Consider the following 20,353-nt stretch of genomic DNA (forward strand, 5'->3'; position numbering starts at 1 on the left):
GAGGTAATGCGTTGCTACAATCATATCACACTTGCTACCATGTGCGGTCACTTAATCCATATGTTCTCCATTGATCTGTACAACAGGAACAAAAACCCAATAAAATCTTTTCAGCAACAATCATTTGAAGCACATTACTTGAAATTCATTGTGTGTATCTGTTCTTTTAATGAGCGCAGGGATTAGTGCTGATATTTGAATATAAGGAAGTTCTAACTTTAATGTGAAGTAAAATTCATGTAAAGAACAACAAAAAGGTTTCAGCATATATTAGTTGTTCTTCAGTTTTGTTTTGAGCTGACTTGGCAGCTAAAAAATAATGGCAATAATTAAACAGGGTACTTGAAAACACTGCTCCAGTATAATAAGCATACTATATGGTTACTTTCTTAGCCTATTTAAACTCCAGATGGTTCAGGTTTGATTTGCATGTTTTGTGCATTTGCGTGTGAGCTATGCATCGATACAGTTTGAGCTTCATAAGACATATGTGTGAACAATTCTTGAGTTCATAGTTCATTCAGTCGGTGTGGCAAACACAAAACTGGAATAAAAATCTTCCTGAATGGATTCTTGATGCAATTAACCAAAAAGGCTCTACATGGTCAAGATGTCTAGTTCATTGGCTCGAACTGCTAAAGTTTGTTATTGAGAACAGTTTTCTGCACCGGGCTGTAAACATACAGCATATTTTACAGTAGAGTTTCACATTTTTATATGGAAGTCTTGTATGGGAGGGTGTAGTTGGTTTCTTTTAATATATCAAAGCTTCTTTGAAAGCAAATTCCTAAAAAAACAGTGTGTGTCTCTTAATGCTGTGGGAGGTCTCATGACAGAGTCAACTTATAACAACGACTTGATTAACCTCAATCCTGAATTTTATCAAAAGGTTACAAAAAGGGGTTAAGCTTTAAATATTGCTGTCACCACTGAGCTGTAGCTCAGGAGGTAGCGCAGGGCACCTACTGATCGGAAGGTCGGTGGTTCGATCCCTGGCTCCTCCAGTCTGCATTTCAAGTATCCTTGGGCAAGATACTAACCCCAACTTGTTCTCCATCGGAGTATGAATGTGTATGAATGTCGTTAGAAAGCACTAAGTGTAGATTAAGTGCTTGTGAGAATGGGTGTGATTGGGTGAATGAGGCATGTTGTATAGAGCGCTTTGAGTACTCCGTGAGAGTAGAAAAGCGCTATATAAGAATCAGTCCATTTACCATTACCATAAATACTTGAAATGTAATGACAATAAAACTAATTGGAAAATACGAATCTATAACAGCTCTGCTGAAACCTCCCGTTGCTATTCTGTATGCAAAGAAGAATTCTGCATGTATCATGTGAATGCATTCAAGCTAAATTAATTAATGACAACAATAACAGCAAGTTCAGAGATGAGACTAATGAGAAAACACAAAACCCACGAGCACAGTTTAGAACTGACCATTTATTTAAACTGAATAGCATATGCGTACAAAGTCTCTACAAAGCTAGAAAATATCTAACATACCTTTAGCCATGAGGGGGGAGAAAGTTACAAAGCAAAGATCAGACCCTGTGCAGTACCAATAGACACACATCACTAGCTTTTGGATTTCTCCTAAATGTACTCTCTTCACAAAATAGGATAAACATTAGAATATCAAAGATATACACAACATCTGTAATAAACGTTATTGTCACTTTTATACAAAGCACCTTATCAAAAACCCCTCGGTGCACGACACACGCGTGCTGCACCGGAGCGAAAAAGATTCAAGGCCATTTTGGAATTGATTACAGACAGGATTTCTGCGCCTCACGTGATCCGTAATAGAAGATAATATCCAACTTGCACATACAAGACGACATTAACAACACAGACGACGATGACTGAAAAACTCAGTGCTTCACTGGACTTTGTGACCTTTTGAACGACCTTTTAGACTTCACTGCTTTAGTGTTATTTCATTGTCACCACATATTCTCCAGCTGATTACAGCAAATGGACAGTTAACAGTTAAGCTGTGCAGCTGAGTCCTTGTAATGTTTAACGGACAGTTAGAGCATTTTAATGAGTCACAGTTTAAAGAAGCCTTTTCCTGACAGCCAAGATGGTAAGGGGCGTCCATTTTTGATTTTGTTTTTTTATGTTCATTAAGCGAGCTTTAATAAATCACTTTCCTCTTTACTTTGTGTCACATGACTGTCTTTGGTAAGCAGGTGCTAGATACTGTTTGGACAGAGGGTCATAGCTGCAGCTTTTGTTGGGCTATCACTTGCACGTTACGTGTCCATCCTCCTGCAGAAGGCCTAGTGTCTACAAACAACAAATACTGGAGTGTGAGCCACAAGTCTGGGAAAGTCAAGAGCAGGGGAATTTCCTAGCGGGATGATTCACGAGTGTGAGGGGGGAAAGCGTGGTTTGTAATCCCGACAGACACCCACAGGGGTCTTTAGTTTAACAGAGTCAAAACCTAGTGGTTTTGGATAAACACTAATCCATTTCAGCACAAAGGCAGGAGACGTGAATCACGTGTGAGTCATAACTTGTTGAGGCTAAATTTTGAACAGCTGGCCATTTCTGAGCAAAGATGTGTCATTTGAGGTTTGAAGTTCCTACAAGTTACTGGATCTTCTGTACCGCAAAGCATTTTCGGCCAACATCATTGTATCAAGGTTTTCTTATTAAAACATAAAAATCTCTGGGCCTCATTTATTCACATTGCTTCATTTTTCCGACCTTCTAGTGTTTAAACAGATTCCCACATGTAAACAAAAAAAAAAAAAAAAGAAATCTTTAAGAGCTGCAATGAGTTACAAATCATGGATTTTAATTCCAAGAGAAAGAAGCTTATCCAGATAAATCGGTAAACCTAGTCAGTGTAGCTTATTATAGCTGCCTTTTCAGTCTAACTTGAAAGAATCAGTTTGGCACTCTAACAAATACATTTCTTGTTCGGTTTGTTGTGTGAAAGCTGCTAATGCCATGAGTTTATCACACCATGAAAACATGTGGAAACAGCAAAGCTAAAAGTGAAACTGCCTACTTCTCAAAAGTATGCTTGGACTGCTGGAACAAGTCTGAGAGCAGGCAGTCTGACTCAGTTTTAATTCATTAATCTATTACTTTTTAAAACTAGCCTTCCAAACACCAGTGGTTGGGAATACGGGCCAAACTTGCAGAAAATCTGCAAAAGCTAATTATGAGTACGCTAAGCTAAGCTAACCAGCTATAGGTATGCGAATATATAACAAGACAAGATGATTTGAGAGCTGGTTGACTTTTAGCATTTCTTCTTATTTTTTAAACTGCCTAACTTGACTATATGCTTTTTTTTTTAAAACATACCAAACAAACACAATATAATATGTGAATTTGCTAGCTTTAGAAGGGATTATGAGCACTGTTTCCACTTGCTTTCATTGCTATGCTAAGCTAAGCTAACCTGCTAGCTGTAGCTGTATCAGACAGAGATATTAAAGTTGTAAAAAGTTAATTGATGGCATCCACTACTTTTAACAGCGTCTATATAAAACAGATAATCAAAATGATTCTACAGCAGGTTTGTAAGAGCAGGTCGTCCAAACAGTGACAAGTCCAAACAATTGCATTTTATGAACGAGGCGCCAGGTAATATCTAGTGCACAAGCTCTGTCTACATGAATCCGTCATACATGTAATAAACAAATGCAAATACATGGAATAAATACTGCCAATAGATACCACATGAACAAGAATTTATCCCAAAGACATCAGAAAAAATTGAAAAATTAATCAGGACTGTCCACAAATTAAATTAAAGAACCACTTTTACATGGAATTTGGATAAACTGATCCCAGGACACAGAAAACAGGGGCATGTGGGACCAAAATGTTCCTGTACAATAAAATGTTTTTGTTTTTTTGTCCCATGCACCACCTACAACATCAAATTATCAGGACTTTTGGGAAACACAATAGAAATGTCTAATGCTGTTTCCAGCCAAAGGCACTTCATGCTGCTGGGCATGACACAGACAAACCACCAGACGACACCTGCTACAGTACACTCCATCGAGAGTTTTTGGTTTTTTAAAATTCATAAATTACTTTTTAAATATTATATAACCAGAAAAACCTGTGTTGTAGTGGTTGAGGGGAACTGTGTCATCTAGAGTTAAAATAACCCTGACACTGAGGTGAGAATGCTTCTGGTCAGGGCTGTCCCATCTAAATATGGATGTAATATTCAGGCTTGCTTGTATGGGCATGGTCATCACACTTACCTAAGATAACATTAAAGGGGACATATTATACTTTTCCTTGTTTTCCATCATATATAAAGTTAAAATGGTGGACACTTGGAATAAACTAGGCCAACATTTTAAATAATATGTCCGGGTATGTATAAGTAATCCCTGTGAACCAAAAGCTCAGGTTTCTGCTTCAGATAGCAAAAAAACAAAACAAAACAAAAAAAACCCTCTGTGTACAAAAGCCCCGCCCACCTGCTGAGCCTTCTGTTTGCAGGAAGTGGCCAATTAGAAGAAGTTGGGTTTAATAATGGGAGGCTGACTCAGACATTGAATGAACTGAAGGGCTACATCAAGGACCAAAATAAGATAAAGGAGGATTATTTTGAACTGTGACGCATGCAAAGCTACTCTAGGAGACTAAAAGAATGAAAATTTGGAAATGAACACAATAGGTCCCCTTTAAGTTGCAAAAGTAATTTACACAATAAAAACAGCAGTAAAACTTTTTTCCCTACGTGTACACCATGAATGGCAATGTATAAGGTTTAAAATTCACAGTGCTTTTCAGTAGACCAGAGTATGCTTCAGATTATAATCCTTAAGATCTGCAAACTCATATTAATAGTTGATCATAGTTTGTAATCACATTTCTATCTGTTAATCACCCCTCTGGTTGACAGCTGTCACGGTTTGGGATGAAGCCTGCAATTCCACGTTGAATCCATTTATGGAATCCAGTTTTAGCATTTCTAATGACGTCTCAGTGACGTCAGTTTCACCGTTTGCCGTTCTCCCACAGAGCTGGCATTTCCTACAGCTGCTGCTTCACAATAAAAGCCCACAAAACAGGATTCTGAAATCTTGAGGATTATAATTTCGTTAGTCTTTTAAGCAAAATAAAGAGTCACCTGTTGCACAAAAAAAGCTACCTGAATTGTTCAATTTCACTTATAGTTTCTTATTATTAACATAAGGTTTAGATAGTGATTGTGGAATTAAAATAGAATCTCTATGCTATTATCAATAAACAACTCCCCAAAGTTTAGAAGATTTTTTTCTTTTCTTTTTTTTGTAAAGAAAACATACAAAAAGGTAAAAATTTGATTTCTTTTTCTTTGGGACAAACCTCTTGTATAAGAATTCAGCTCACACAATTTGCAGTGTCCATCTGTACAAATCCACCTCTATATTCTACTATATGATAATGCAGTAGTGTTATTTCCTCTAGCTTTCTCTGCTTATTGATGATACACAGGGTCTGACCTTCAGCGCCTGTCAGTTTCCTGACAGATAACACACGGGGGGGAAATTATGAGATCTCACTCTCTCTGTTTTTTGTTGTTTTTTTGTTTTGTTTTTCTCCCCCTCTCTTTCTTTCTTCTCCCTGGGTCGACTTTCACCAAAACTCATGACAGAAACACCACTTTCATTTCCATCATCAAGATAGGAAAGAGAAAAAAAAGACAGAAAAGAGAAAAAACTGGGAGAAAGAGAAGAAGGAACCAATTAGTGGAGACGTGACATCCCCTGGTGATATCAGAGTCAGGATGTTCTTGGGGAAATGCACCAGGTCGATTCTGATGTGTTTTTATGGCTGCACTGCCACTGTGCTTTTTTTATTATCATTATAGCTAATGAGCTACCGATCACCAGGTTTGGAGTTAGTGTGGATATGCTCCTGTTGAGGAGGTTTCTGCGGTGTCACATCTGGTGTTAATTAAAAAAAATATTTTTACCCCCGTTATTTTCAGTGAAAATGCAGCCTTTTTCTTTTTTTCACGAATTTGTTTGGCTGAAACTAATTTTTAGAGACATTTTTAGCTCTGATGTCACAAAAAAGGAAAAAAAAAAACACCAAGCAAAGGCCATACATGTGTTTCAACGTGAGTGTGTATATGTGTGTGTGTTATTCCTTGATGAGTCGATAGATGTGGTGCTGTGCTCCGTGCTCGTTGTTGGACACCTCGAACACACACGCCATACACAGCAACGTTTCCTGAGTGTCTCTGTTGCTCACCACCTGGAAACACACACACGGGAATGAAGAACACACAAGAGGTCAAGGTTAAGCACACTCGTATACATATATCATTCGAGATCAAGAACTGCACAAGTATACTTCTAAACTCTTATCCTCCTTAAGCCAACAACTAATATTTCAACATGTATTCACAGCTGTAGGATATAGAAGACAATATGCTTATACAAAGCACATGAAACAATTACAGCACCTGAACAAAAGCACTTTAAAAGGTCTACCAATGCAGAAAGGTGCCACTGAGAAATTCACATGCACAGTTTTAGTAGCACACTGAAGGTGCTGGTTTATGGAGAAAACCAGAGTTTGGTTAATCCCATTTGTTTTGGGGTTGTGTGATTTTTGCAAAAAAAGTGGATAAAGTAGCAGCGAGAGCTCTGCACAGACGCTGAAGAAGATTCTCATTATCTATTCCCAGTGAATGTAGTGTCACAGAGACCTGGCACCGGCTGGTGTTAAAGGGGACCTACGCTGCTCATTTCCAGTTTCATGTTTTTATTCTTGGACTCCACTAAGGTGGCTTTGCATTAGTTTAAAATCACTCTTGTTTATTTTGTACTGGATCTTGGTGCTGCCCCCAAGTTCATTCCATAGACTGTATATAAAGGGGAGATGGATGCACGTGCACAACATCGGCAGTCACGCGTCGTCGGCTGGAAGATCTGCACTGGGTCCTGGGTTATTGTTGTTGGTGATGCGTGCGGCTGGCAGCGGGAGAGCTGAGGCCATTCGTGTGTGTTTAACAGCAACCGAGTTAATAAAGAGATGCTGAAAAGCACAAGCCTGTGGTCGGGTCCGTCATTAATGCCACACTGTACATCTTTGATATACAGTCTTTACCTTATCCACTCTCTAAAGCAAGCGGTTTTAGCTCTTCTCCCTTTAAAATCTCCCTCTCTGTAATCCAGCTTTCTACTGATTGGCTGTCAGTGTGAGATGATCATATTAAGGATATTAATAATTAGCTTCTATGACTCTGACATCACAGAGGTCTAAGAGTTTAAAAACTCAGTTTTTAGACAGGATGAAACCGGAGCTTTTATCTCATGGGGATTACCTGTACATATGTTGACCTCATTATTTGAAGCTTCATGTTTAATATAAGCAATCGCCATGATAACAGTAACGATATAACAGAGAATGAGGAAAAGCGGAAGAGACGTCCCAGACTTGGATTAACTGCATTAGTGTAACATTTTCACCCATCGAGAGAAGGAAGGTGGTAAATATATATTTGCATAACATAAACAGTACAGCACACAGAGAGACGCACCAGCAAAATAGTGAAGTTCTCCAGCACGCTGTTCATCATGTATTTCTCCGGCAGGTGTTTGAGCTTGTGGATGAAGTTGATCATGTATTCGCACATCGGCGAACGACTGATTCTGTAGACAAAACGCCCGTTTTCAAACCTCGCGTACTCCGTCTGTGAGAGAGGGGGAAGCAAAGGAAGATGCTTTAGCCAAATAATATTACACAACGCACCAATGAAAGGCACCTCCATCAGTTTTACACATCAAAAGCAGCTTTCTAGCGAAAAGCTCAGCCTTTGAAAATGGTTGTGTAACATTATGTGCAGCTGTGGAAAACTGTCAGGCCTGACATAATCATTTTTGCTAGTGTCATAAGGGATTATTTGATGCCATCGAGGGCTTAAGGTGAAGAAAATGAAGGATGTGGTGGTTTTAAAGCCCACATAGGGAGTTACAGGACATTTTGCAAGTATCAATATTTTTTCAGTCTGAATGCAGAAATCACCTGCTGTGTGAATAAACCCCACATGTTTCTATTTAGCAGTTATCCTCAGTCCTCACCTCAACCTTCTCAACCACCTGCTTGCCAAAGGAGCAGACCTTGGTGGAGCAGGTGATTGTCATGTTCTCCGAGCTCTCGTACTGGCTGGTCACACCGTAGAAGGCTGCGGGGTCGTCCTGCACGTTATAATTCAGGTCCGCCTGGAAACCACAGAGCAAAGACGACAACGCAAACATCAGGTCACAGAAAACAAGCACGTTTAGTCCTGTTGCTTTTCTGAAGCTAAAGTTTTCCGACAGTGCCCTCTGCTGGTACTGCACCATAAAAGGTCTCCAGAGGACGAGCAGATCCATGATTATGATGCTGAAACTGACATGAAAATGCAATGTGCAACCTTATTTTTCAGTACATGAAGTAAAAGAATCATCTCCGAGACTCTTCCTCCATCCATCAGTGCAGAGTGCTGTTTTAATTGGGCACTAAAATGTTCTGAAACCTTGCATATGCATGTTTATCTCCTTAATCACCTCATAAAACAGTTAAAATGCAATTTGTTGTGTAATCTTTAGAAGAAGAAAAAATGTATTGTTGTAAAATGTGGGGATTGACCTTTATAACATCCACATTTGTTTGTTTTTTTTTTTTATTTGAACCAAACCTTTATGCAGGTGTTTTATGAGACAGGAAAGAGGCAGGTACAGGGGGGAAACAGAAGAAAGAAACATTTTCTTATACAACTTTGTGCGACTGAAGTTGAAGCAGAAAAATGTTTAATCAGAGCAGAGAGAACACGCTGCACCTGGACTGCAGGCAGGGAGGAGCGAGGAAGGGTTTGTACTGTTTGTAATGAGTCCTCTGAGGAGCACCGTGCGTCTCGGGGCTCAGAGAACACACAAACACAAACACCATATGCTTACTCGCTTACATTTACATCCATTCACGTGCACACAAACATCAAACCGTGCTCTATTAAAGCTGCAGATTATCAGAAACACACTCCATTGTGGTAGATCTGAGAGCTTTTTAATTAAATTCAAGGGAAGGCTCTCTACATGACACACACACTCTCTCTTTATTTGTTCGCATGCTGCAAGCACACCTCACCACTTCACAAGCCTGCAGGCTCCTGTCCTCTCCTGGATTATTTCTACTGTCCAACAACCTCCTCACCTCACAGTGATTTTGTCGGTTGACCAGCCCCACCCCAGAACAGGAGTTCTCCAGTCATGGAGCTTAGCAGCTGCAACTAACAGGAAGCCTTGGATTTCTGCTCATGTTGAAGCAGTGCAAGTGTAACACATGCAAAGAGGATGGTGTCGTTTTAGAATTACATTTATGACAATGACGGAAAGAGGAAAAGGTGTCGAGAATAGATCGTCTGCTGTAACATGAGCTCATCTAGCTAGCAAATCAGTGTGACTCCTACTAAGCTAACTTGCTTACGAATTAGGGCTGTGACAACATCTGATATCCAACTCGAAATGCTTGTGGTTAAAAAGAATTACACAATATCCACTTTATTTTACTTCTCCAGGCAAGGATTTTAACTACTCTGATTAGCGACTAACAATACAATGTAGCCACACGGTCACAGAACATCAACTCAAAGGCCACCACAATGCTACAGCATAATAACTATGACATAGCATCATCAGACTGAAGTACTGTCTGAAAACATGAAGATAAAAGCCAGTATGTTTTTCCACCGTGAGCACTGAAAGCATCCAACAGCTCAGTTTGTCAATCACCAAATCCAATTACTTTAATTGACCCATTCATCTGAGATGATTCTAAGAAAAACTACTTACTACACCTTTACACACATTTAATTCATATTGCAAATGACAATGACGTTTTTATCTATAGATCACATTTCATTACATGTAAACTCAATCCACCTGACGCAGAAGATAGAGACATAAAAACCTGTGTATGTTTGCAATGCCTTAAGGCAGTCAAAGCTGCACAACAAAACAACGCCAACGCCTATTAAGCGAAGATCTGTGTAAATAAAAAGGTTTGGGGTCTGTTGTTGAATGTATGCACACATGTAACTGAGAAGAGAGTAGCTTGTTCCAAAAAACAGCAACACAATAGCTGAAAGCGTCCGCCTATGGCGTTATTTTTGTGCCACTATTCTGAGCGCACGTAAAAAAAGTTTGCAGGTGTAAGTGTTGCATTTTGAGGAGAAATTTATTTTGAGCGAAGAAAAGCTGAATTTGAGTGAACAAAAGTCATTCCTGCAACGCCTGTTACCCACCAGCTGACCGGGTGGTCACTCAGGTTAAACATAATATATGAGGCTGAACTGACAAAAAATCACCGACTACACCACCAGGTATTATAGGAAAAACAATAAAGCCTTTGAATTAAAACAAACGCTGTTGTGACAGTGACGTACACTGTCTTGTTGGTATATATGTATGATTTATTTCACCTTCATGTTTCCAAACCGATATGATGAGCAGCAGCTTTTACAGCTGTGGCTCCAGCAAACATCAGCTGATACTAGAAATTAATTTTAAATAAATTCTAACAACAGCTGATCAAGCTTGAACGTGCTGCTGTTGTTGTTTAGCGCAACATCTGCTGGTTTCCTGTTTCTGGCGCAAAGTGGGAGATAAACAAACAAGAGAGACGATCAGCTGATCATTGATCAGTTTCATGATTGAAGTAGCAACAGGAGAGAGAGGGGAGAAGATGAGAGAAGAAGAGGCAGCTCACAGCGTAAAGACAGAATAACTCCAGCTTTGTGTCTTTTTCATTGTAGCTGAAGTCCGGGACTAATCGCGTTCCTTTTCCCCTCAATACGGATGTATTGTAATTGGTCCAGCCCAGAGTTGATCATGACGAATTGGCTAATCCACCACCTTTCATTGTTTATACAGTTACAAAAACAAACAAACATAAAAATGAAAAATCATCATCGGCTCACCGGGGCCGGTTCCAGTCCAGCTATGCGGTCAGCTGGTGGGTAACAGGCATCTCCGAAAACGTTAGAGCACTTATGCAAAAATGTGATGTCTTGATGAATCGAGCAGATATTAGAAGTTTACACAGCACCATTCTCGCATGAAAATATCTTAAAAGTTTATTTTCAGACCCAGAAAGAGCAATATTTCAAACTCCGCCACTTTGTGTTCCTCCGCCACTGCCTCGATTGAGTTTTGGACGAAATGGATTCTGGGATATTGCATTTTGTCATTTCGAGCTGATTGGAGACCAAAACAGCCAATCAGATTTTTTTGCATCCAAGTCTGTGATTGGCTGGTTTTGTGGCACAAATATAACGGTGTAGAGAAAGAGTTGAGCGCGCACGGGCAGAAATGTTTAGAGTGCGAGCAACACATTGCGAGCGAGTGCAAATGCAAAAACTGACCGAACTGAGGGGCTGCTATTGTGCGTTTGTTTGGATAATAGCAAACACTGAAATACATTTTTTGCACGCAGCAATGAATTTTGTTCACTCAAATTCAGCTTTTCTTCACTCAAAATAAATTTCTCCTCAAAATACAACACTTGCACCTGCAAACTTTTTTTTACGTGCACTCAGAATAGTGGCACAAAAATAACGCCACAGGCGCCCACTTAGATCCAATTATTGTCATCTTACTGGGTTTTTTGTTACTGACTTTTTTTCGTAGAGGCTATAAATTATTAGTTTGAGAGTCGGATTTTTGGAAGTCCTATGGTACAGAGGAGTTCTGAGAAAGGACAGTAAAGTCAGCACACACACACACACACACACAGGTGAAAACAGCTACCTGTGAGTCTGGAGGTGAGCAGGTGTTCAAACAAAGCATCTGCGCTTTCATCAACCCACCACCTCCATATTCCAGGTGGACAGATGGAACTCACACAAGCACACACACACACACACACACACACACACACACACACACACACACACACACACACACACACACACACACACACAGTGCTGCGTAGAAAAATAAGGGAACTTTCCCTGGGTGGGGGCAGAGGTGCATGGAATGCGGTTCTTGCTGACCCTACTCGGTGACGTCCAAAGCATTTTCAGGAGGAAAAAACATTAACCTTAGTCCAGAAATATTTTTAAGATATTTGACAGGTACTGGAAAAAAAAACTCAAGTAAACAGGAAACTGATTAAAAGTTTGTCTGCTTACCCAGAATTTGATCAGGTAGAAGGCGTTTTGTGGGCCCTTATCAAACAGCTCCTTCAGACCTCCCTTCTTCTCGGGGAACTTGTCGTAGATTTGCCGGATGTCCACACACTCCAGCAGCGGATCGCTGTAGCTCAGGCTGCTCTGGCTGATGTGCACAAAAAGGTGCTTGTTGTACTGAGAAGAGAGAAACATTTGAATCAGACGGACGCCAGAAATGTGGAGATAAACACACTGGGTACGCCTAAAGTTACTTCAAGGATCCTGCTATAACTTTTCACTGTAATTTTGAACCTAACAGAGAAACAGAAAAATATAAAGTTAGATCAGCAATCTGGTGGATTGTTAAAAGAAAGACTGCACGTCATCACAGCACAACCAAAAGACATGAAACACAGTCAAGAACACTCTAAGCATGAATTGAGACGCTACCGTTCATCGAGGTTGTCAAGTTCTGCAACCAAGAGACAAGCTACTCTCTCCCCCCGAGGACCCAAAAAACCCTCAGAAATGTTTCTATCACCAGCTGTGATCTCAACCCAGCAGATCATGTTGTTCATTACTGAACTAATGGCAGAGAAAACACCCAAACAAGCCGCCACTGAAGGAAGCTGCAGTAAAGGTCTAGCAGAGCATCTCAAGGGAGGAAACACTCGATGGTGTCCATGGGTTCTCCACTTCAGGCAGACTGCAAATGGCTTTCATCCAAGCAGTGAAAAAATCCTCATAATACCTTTGAGCCTCTGAAAACAGGATTGTGTATAAATGGCTGTAATTCCTCAACAGTTAATGCAAATTTAGTGTTAATTCCCCTGAATTAAAGCTGAAAGCACTTCAGTCAGATCTTCGTTGTTTGATTTAAAGTCAAACGCTGCAGTCGCTGCACAGGCAAAGCTGCAAAAACTGTCTTTGTCCAAAAGATTAGGAACCTAAATGTGTGGTTATCATTTAATCGTTAAATTTAAGTCAGGTTTTATCAATTATAACAAACTGAATGCAAGCATAGCTGCTAGAAGTTATGGCTAAAACTACAAAATTAAACTGAGGGATAAACTGCTAATAATTCAACTGTAATCTCAGTATCCATGTAAGCTGCTGATTAATACGCTTATGTTGAAAGCAAACTTCAAATTTCTATTTCTGAGCTCAAATAGAGGCTTTACTGACTTACTCCCACTGACCAGTTTCAGAACAGGACCACGGCAACTTTACTGGGCTGTTCTCTGACCTGCTTTTCTTAGACAGGGTGTGAGTTTGTTTGGCTTTGCAGCACAATAAATCATACAGTTTAATGCAATATTGGCCAGCTATACAGATCACAGAGGGCAAAAAACTTAATAGAAAGATCTGCTAGTCTGGTTGGTTAAAAAAAATACATAATTTTCTGCATTTTTACCCAACTTTGTCTTTGCCTACTGATAAATCTGCATGTTAAATGTGACTTCAGTGGGATGGATCTACATTTAAGGACTCCATTTATTCCCACTAATGTAAATGATGCCGTTTGACAACAGAATCTATTTCACTGTACAACAAAGTCACTGTACAACAGTTTTTTTCCCACTAAGCAAACAAAAAGCAACAAGATGAATGCCAGCTGTCTATGAGCCCAAGGTAGAAAAATGGCAGTGAGTACGCAGCGTGGCAGGATGACAGATAGACTGAGCAGACAGAGAGATAGAGCTTTACAAAGGTTATTCATACTAGGCGACACACAAAGGGCTTTAACGCTGTTCTCTGCTGTGGGGTTATCTGTCATCTCTGTTTATGGGACAATAGGGAGTGCTTATTGTAGTCTGGTGCTGGATATGTGTGCATGTGTGCAGAGTAACTCACTGCCTCCTGGTCCCTCTGTGTCTCCAGGAAAGATGAAAACTCCACCAGTCGTAGTTTGGTGGTGCCGATGGAGCGACCCTGCCATGCCGGCTCTCGGTGCGTTTGGGCTGCACTGGGAGGTTCATAGCCTTGAACACACACACACACACCATTTAATCCCACTTCACCACTGCAACATGTTCAATCGTGCTTTTTAACGGGCTTAGCAGTAATGTAAACGTGTAAAACTTTAAGCCATTACTGGAGGCCCGAGGACAAAAGCCGGCTGAGGTAAAGGCGAGGCACTAAAAAGCGGTTAACAACAGTATATGTAAAGGGGTAACAATGCAGGGGCCACAGCGAGACCCCCGGTTGCTGCCTCAAAACTCACTCGCTCCATTTTCAAAAACCTCGCCACTCTCGTCACTTAGTTTCATGCTATTGTAACTAGCACACCCCATCATCCAATCTGAAGAGAGGAAGCTCAACAGTGCCGGGTGAGCCAAGTGACACGGCGCCTTCTTAAATTCATGAAACGTAACTTTTGTTGACCTCATCTGTGGTCAGTCATGTGGCTGGCTCAGTTCTGGCTCAGTCTTTTTCTGATTTGTCATGAGTGGATAAAAGATTAGAGATGTTTTGGGGCATTTCCAGTGGCCGTGGTTACCTAATTTTCTGACAAACTGTCAAATTGTAACTTTTTCAAGTCAAGCACGCACTAAGGAACTCGTTAGTTTGGGTGCCCTGTTCCACATTTGAGAGGACAGGCCACGCAGCTGAGGTTGTTTTCCACTCTGAAACAGCAAAGCTAACAAGGTGTGTGCAATCAACAGGTCAGCCAATAAAACTAACTTTTGTCATTTCATTAGTTTTTCATTGTTTGACAGGATCGTAATATAAAAATTAGGTAATATATTTAATAAAAATATTAAAAATGAGACCACCTCCAACTTTCTCAGTTGGTACCATCATGTAGCGATGGTGAACAGAGGCCACGCTAAACCTAAACTTGCTGAAGAAACTGGCTGTGCGCTGCTTGTCTGTCATCTTAACCTCAGTGACGTTGTTCATTCCTCGCCACATATCTCTTGTGGTCGCGTGTGGCCTCCAGCTTCACCCTTACGTGGACTCTCACTCTCCTCTGGGAGTTCACTTCTTCCCTGTCACCTTAAAGTGTTTCTTCTTTATACTAAGCAGTTTTTGTGGATGGCTGCGGCTCAGGAGGTAGAGTGGTTTGTCTACTAATTGGAAAAGTGGTTCGATCCCTGGCTCCTCTGACACCTGTATGTCAAGTATCCTCGGGCGAGATACTGAACCCCGAGTTCTCCTGATGCATCATTTTTTTCAGTTAGGCAAAGAAAAAGCACTTTTGTGAATGTGTGTGTGAATGAGGCTTGGAGTAGAAAAACACCAAGAGCTTAAATTGAATAGAAAACAAGTACAGTCCATTTACCATTTCTTTTAGGTCACTAGGTATCCCAGGCTTGGTCTCAAAGTAGCATACAGGCCTGGCTCGTATCATCACAAAATTGGATCTATTCTTTGATGCAGCCAGTCGAACTAATAATGTCGTCTGATGTAGATTCCAGACTGTAGGCTCAAAGCAGCTCCTCTGGATAAAGGTTGTAACAAGAGGAACCAACTTCGGTGTGAGCAGCACTACATTATGGACACGTCACTGGGTATAGTTGTCTTTCTTGCTAACATTATCGGCAGCAAAATCATATCCGAGGGATATTTCTATCTGGATAGCTTGCCAGCTGTTTAATGGCAGATGTATAAGTTGACTTTTTGCAGTAATAGTCAATGTGTGAGCACGAGCTGCACACTAATGTCCTCAACACTGGAGTTCACTCAGCGGCAATGGAGGTCATTATTGATAATGGTTTTCTGAGGTTACACAGAGTTTTTAAGTTGACAGGACCAAATGAACGCTGCTTGCTATCCTGCTACTCCTTGTATTAAAGGGTATATGGCTCCAAGATTAAAATTACTAGCATTTTCAGGCAGTAAACAGACAGGCTCAGCAGCTGCACGCAAGCTGCAAAAGCTATGCCAAGCAATCAAAGTGCAATTTTCCCAGGAATTGCACTTTCCACCTGATATTTTCAAAGCTGCTTCTAGAAAAAGCAACACAAACTTTTAGTACAGATGACGTAAGAAAAGTCAGATCGACACCTTTTCCCTCTCACGACCTCTTCACGATACAAAAGCGGGAGTGCTGGAGACCCAGGTGTTCAGACAGATTCAAAAACCATCCTGTAGTGAGGCAGCGGTCTAAATGGCAGGAGACAGGACTGCGAGTCCGCTTTAAAAAAAAGAAGATAATTGCGCTGTGGTCCGTCTCACCTGAGATCGTGGTGGTCCCTGCTGTCTGCACAGAGTAGGCTTGCTGAGAGAAAGGCTTGATGCTGAGAGAAACAGAGACAGAAGCAGAAAGGAAGCATTGTCACTGTACTTACATTATACAGCGAGGAAGTCTGCTGTGCGTCTTGTATGAACAGTAGTAGAAGCACAGAGATCAAGAGCAGCTCCGAGTTCAGTAAAAGCTATACCAGCCCTATTTCCAACCATTATCATCATCTCACGGGAACGTAAGAGCAGCAGGTGATGAAATGAAAAGGGGGTTTGAACTTGGTGCAGCTAGCCATGTGAACAGAAACTAGGCCAAGAAACCAGCTTAACCATGTTGGAAATCAAATGTACCGTTATTTTCTAAGGAATTGGAAGATTCCACGTGTCACTCCTGCAAACTAATCAGATTTATGACTTCTGAATTGCCACCTTGTTTAAACATCCATTCATTTATTCTGATTGCATGCATCTGGATGTGTCTGCGAGACTCTTGTTATGATTCTGTGTGCTGCAAAAAATGCATCAATAACTTTAAGCCAAATCCAGACTGACAACACTGAGAAATCTTTGTGTGTTTGAGTTCTGGCTTGTCATATTTCAAAAAGCACTTAGTAGTAAATGGGATGAACCCTCTCTGACATTTCAAAAACATAGCGAGTACTCAGTAATAATGTCTACAGTCAGAGGAGTGAAAAACTCCTGATGTGAGGGTTTACAAGTTCACTTAAATGAAACAAAGTGCATGTTTCACTGTGTTTAGTACAGTTAGTGGTTAGTATGGCCACTGTCGGTGAAAATGGAAATTACAGAGCAGTTTAAGATTTAAAAACTTACAAATTTAGAAGACATCTCATAGATTTTGGGGGGGAAAAATAGGTCTTTTTTTCTCTTGGTCAACGAACTATATTGTGTTACTTTGCAAAGGTGTAACAACCTCTTCACACCAGTGCTGCTGCCGGTGCTTGACATGTGTTATGCCTCCAGTGGATGAACTAATCAAATTTTAGCCTTCTTGGCAATCGGATTAAGCCATAAGAAATTACCCGTGATTTTAGAATGACCTGTAACCACATTGAGCATACTATCAGAAGCATCCCGGCTTCACGGTGCTGTAAATTGGGCCTATTTAGAAGAAAACAATACGCTGATTTGGGAGAACTGACAGCTTATCAAGTTCCTTGACTTAAAAACGAAAATCTCCCAAGTGTTTGCTTGTGAATTCTTAACTTTATCGACAGATTTTACTTTCAAATCATCGCAATCTTTCCATAAAGTCGTGAATTGATCTCAAGTTATTTCTCAAATCCTATCCCACACCTGCAGACCAGTTGCTGTTATTTCATTTTACTACAAAAGGGCATAATATGCATGATAGTTTGCAGTTGTGCAAGCATGGACAAAAGAGAAAACATGTAAAGTTGGATGAGAACGTGTAAGGTGACTGCGACTCACTCTTCTGCGGTGGAGCTGGACTGTCCTCCAGGAATCATCCCCTGCCACAGCTGGAAAGACACACATGCACATTAATACACTGGACTGAGAATGCAAACCATGCATGCAATGCAATCTCTGCATGTTTTTTGTGCACTGCCACTTCAGATTGCTTTATTTCTATTCATCCCCTACTCCCTGTATTTATTCACAGAGAATAAATACAGCACATCTGTGTATGTATGCATGTATGTATGCACGTGTGTACGCAAGTATTACCTGTGCATTAGCAGGGAAGCTGGCACGGACTATCCCAGGCAGCAGCTTGCTGTGTATGGCCGTGGCTGAGACGATCTGAGCAGAGGACATGGAGGAGATGCTCTGCAGAGCTTTCTCCTTGGCATTCTGGTCCTGCATGTAAACAAACACCACACACTCATTAACATCGTCATTCCTCTGAACATTGTCATTACCGTGCAGCTTGTGCAGATCAGCAGTGAGTCATAAAAAGCCGGAAAATTCATGAAATTGAGAAGAAGAATCTGAATTGTCTTGAATAATGGAATCTTAAATATTAAAGCTTGAGGGGAAAACACTGTCCCTGTGTGACTGGATGTGATCAGGCTGCCACTTTCCTGCTACTTTTTGATTGCACAAATTAACGTACAGCAATTTAAGTAAACTGCCCAACATGGAGCAGCTCATTTGCCAACAAAACACCGTGTAGCTCCAAGCGAACAATTACAGGAGCTTCTTTTACACCCTTATCAGGGTCAGACTACATTCTTTCGTATCTAAATCTCTTGCTTTGTAAAAAACTGTCCCTGTGACGTTTCAGAGCGATTCAGGGGACAGGGCTTTGTCTTTTTGTGCGTGTCATTTGGGTGTGGTGATGTTGCTTGTGGCCTCGAGGGAAAATCATGGCGACATGAGTGGTGAGCGGCGAGGACAAAGTGTACAGCAGAGCTGAATGTGCTTCAGACGGCGCGGTGAACATTGCTGATCAGAGCTGCTGCCTCGGGGCAAACGATAACATATAGCAGATTTATAAGCTTGATGGTGTGGGCTTATTTATAACGTGAACAAAAAGGCAGCATGAAACTCATGAAACAGCTGAAAGAAATGGAATTAGAGCCACTGCCATAGCTGGAGAATCACTAATTGGCTGCTTCACTCAAGTTAATTGGCACTGAGAGAAATCTCTCCTCCTAGGGGAGGTAATAACATTATAGGAGGCACTGAAATGGGAATCATGCTGGATTTTCATATTAAATACCAGGAGCCATATGGGTATGATAACCACCTTGACCTCAACTCATTCCTTCAAAATCACCAATGATCCTGTTCCTGTTGAATGAGGAAGTATTGTGAAATCCACACAAAGAGTCGCATACGTAGTTTGATTTTTAATAGATGATCAGAAAATGTATTAAATCTGCGAAGCAGCAAATGTTACTCGGACAGCAGACACACTATCTGATGATCTTGTATCTTGAATGGTCTCATGGTCTGGGATGTGATCTACACTGAGCTCACACTTTCCCCATTCTTCCCACTTTTCTACAATATTTCGGTTTTCTAAATGGTCAAGTGTTACGCACAGAGGGTGGCAAAGAGGACAAACTCCACCGAAACTCACCGGAGCATTGGTTTTGGCAGAACAAAAGATCAAGCTCAGCCAGCAGTACCGGTAGCTCAGTCGATCTCAATCCCTGGCCACGTACGCTGACGCCTAAGCTGATAACCATCTTCACAACCAATTGGGAAATCTTGCATGTGTAATGATACCTGCATACAGTTGCTGCCTGCCCTACAAACTCGCGAGCATCATCAGTGGCGTGATCTCATGTAAGATTGTCTACGGTTAAAGAGGTCTTTCCACCTCCTTTGTTGACAATTACCAACTTATTTGTGGGTTAAAAGGTATAATATTCAAGAACTGAAATGAATGTATAGACACATAAAGAAGTACTTGCTCTCAATCGTCACTTATACCCCACTAGAAGCTTTTTGTCATTAGATGTGTAACCAATAAGAAAATTGTTAAGGGGGGTAAAAAATAAATAAATAAATCAGAAAGCAACACTAGAGACATGCACAATTTTTCCTAAACATATAGTGTATCATCAACAAAAGGATCTATATGAATTTGAATAACCTTTATTATAAACTTCAATTAACCATCTGTTGTTTCTTTTATGAAAGCAAACAATTGTTCTCATTCCGACTGCTCTTCTCGGAAAACAAGCGCTCCCTTGTTGCTTTACATAAAGTTAATTACAACCAACTGTGAGGAAGAAAAGGAAAGAGGGGTGAAGAAGGACAAGATACTAAGGACACGAGATTAGCAGACTCAAAGAGAGAGAGAGTAAGAGGACAAGGACAAAATAATGTATGGATACAAGAGAATGACAGGAAGAGGAGGAAACATGAGAGAGTGAAAAACCTAAACAGACCTAATTATACACCTAGGAAACTGGTGTCAACGTGACAGGCGTCCTCCCAGCTATAGCGTCACATTAACAAGCAAAGAGCAAAGCAGCCAGCTACAGATTCCCACTGCTTCTTCAGGACAGCTTCAGAGACTCCAAATTTTAAAA

At 40.8% G+C, this 20,353-nt stretch overlaps 1 protein-coding gene across 1 annotated transcript in view; it reads right to left on the reverse strand.

The window, feature by feature from the left end:
• Positions 1-1,434: 1,434 nt before the first annotated feature.
• Positions 1,435-20,353, reverse strand: part of tead1a (TEA domain family member 1a) — a 48,754-nt gene continuing 29,835 nt past the window's right edge. The window contains exons 5-12 of the mRNA XM_085280706.1: positions 18,033-18,164; positions 17,775-17,824; positions 16,317-16,378; positions 13,989-14,116; positions 12,156-12,329; positions 8,068-8,208; positions 7,527-7,679; positions 1,435-6,235 (exon numbers count right to left, since the gene is read on the reverse strand). Of these exons, the coding sequence (XP_085136832.1) occupies positions 6,122-6,235; positions 7,527-7,679; positions 8,068-8,208; positions 12,156-12,329; positions 13,989-14,116; positions 16,317-16,378; positions 17,775-17,824; positions 18,033-18,164 (954 nt within the window). The 3' untranslated portion in view covers positions 1,435-6,121. The remainder of the gene's footprint in view (positions 6,236-7,526; positions 7,680-8,067; positions 8,209-12,155; positions 12,330-13,988; positions 14,117-16,316; positions 16,379-17,774; positions 17,825-18,032; positions 18,165-20,353) is intronic.

The sequence above is a fragment of the Mchenga conophoros genome, linkage group LG7 (assembly GCF_057382185.1).
Source record: "Mchenga conophoros isolate Kocher_MC1m ecotype Shallow Benthic linkage group LG7, M_conophoros_male_GT1.1, whole genome shotgun sequence".
Classification (NCBI taxonomy): Eukaryota; Metazoa; Chordata; class Actinopteri; order Cichliformes; family Cichlidae; genus Mchenga; species Mchenga conophoros.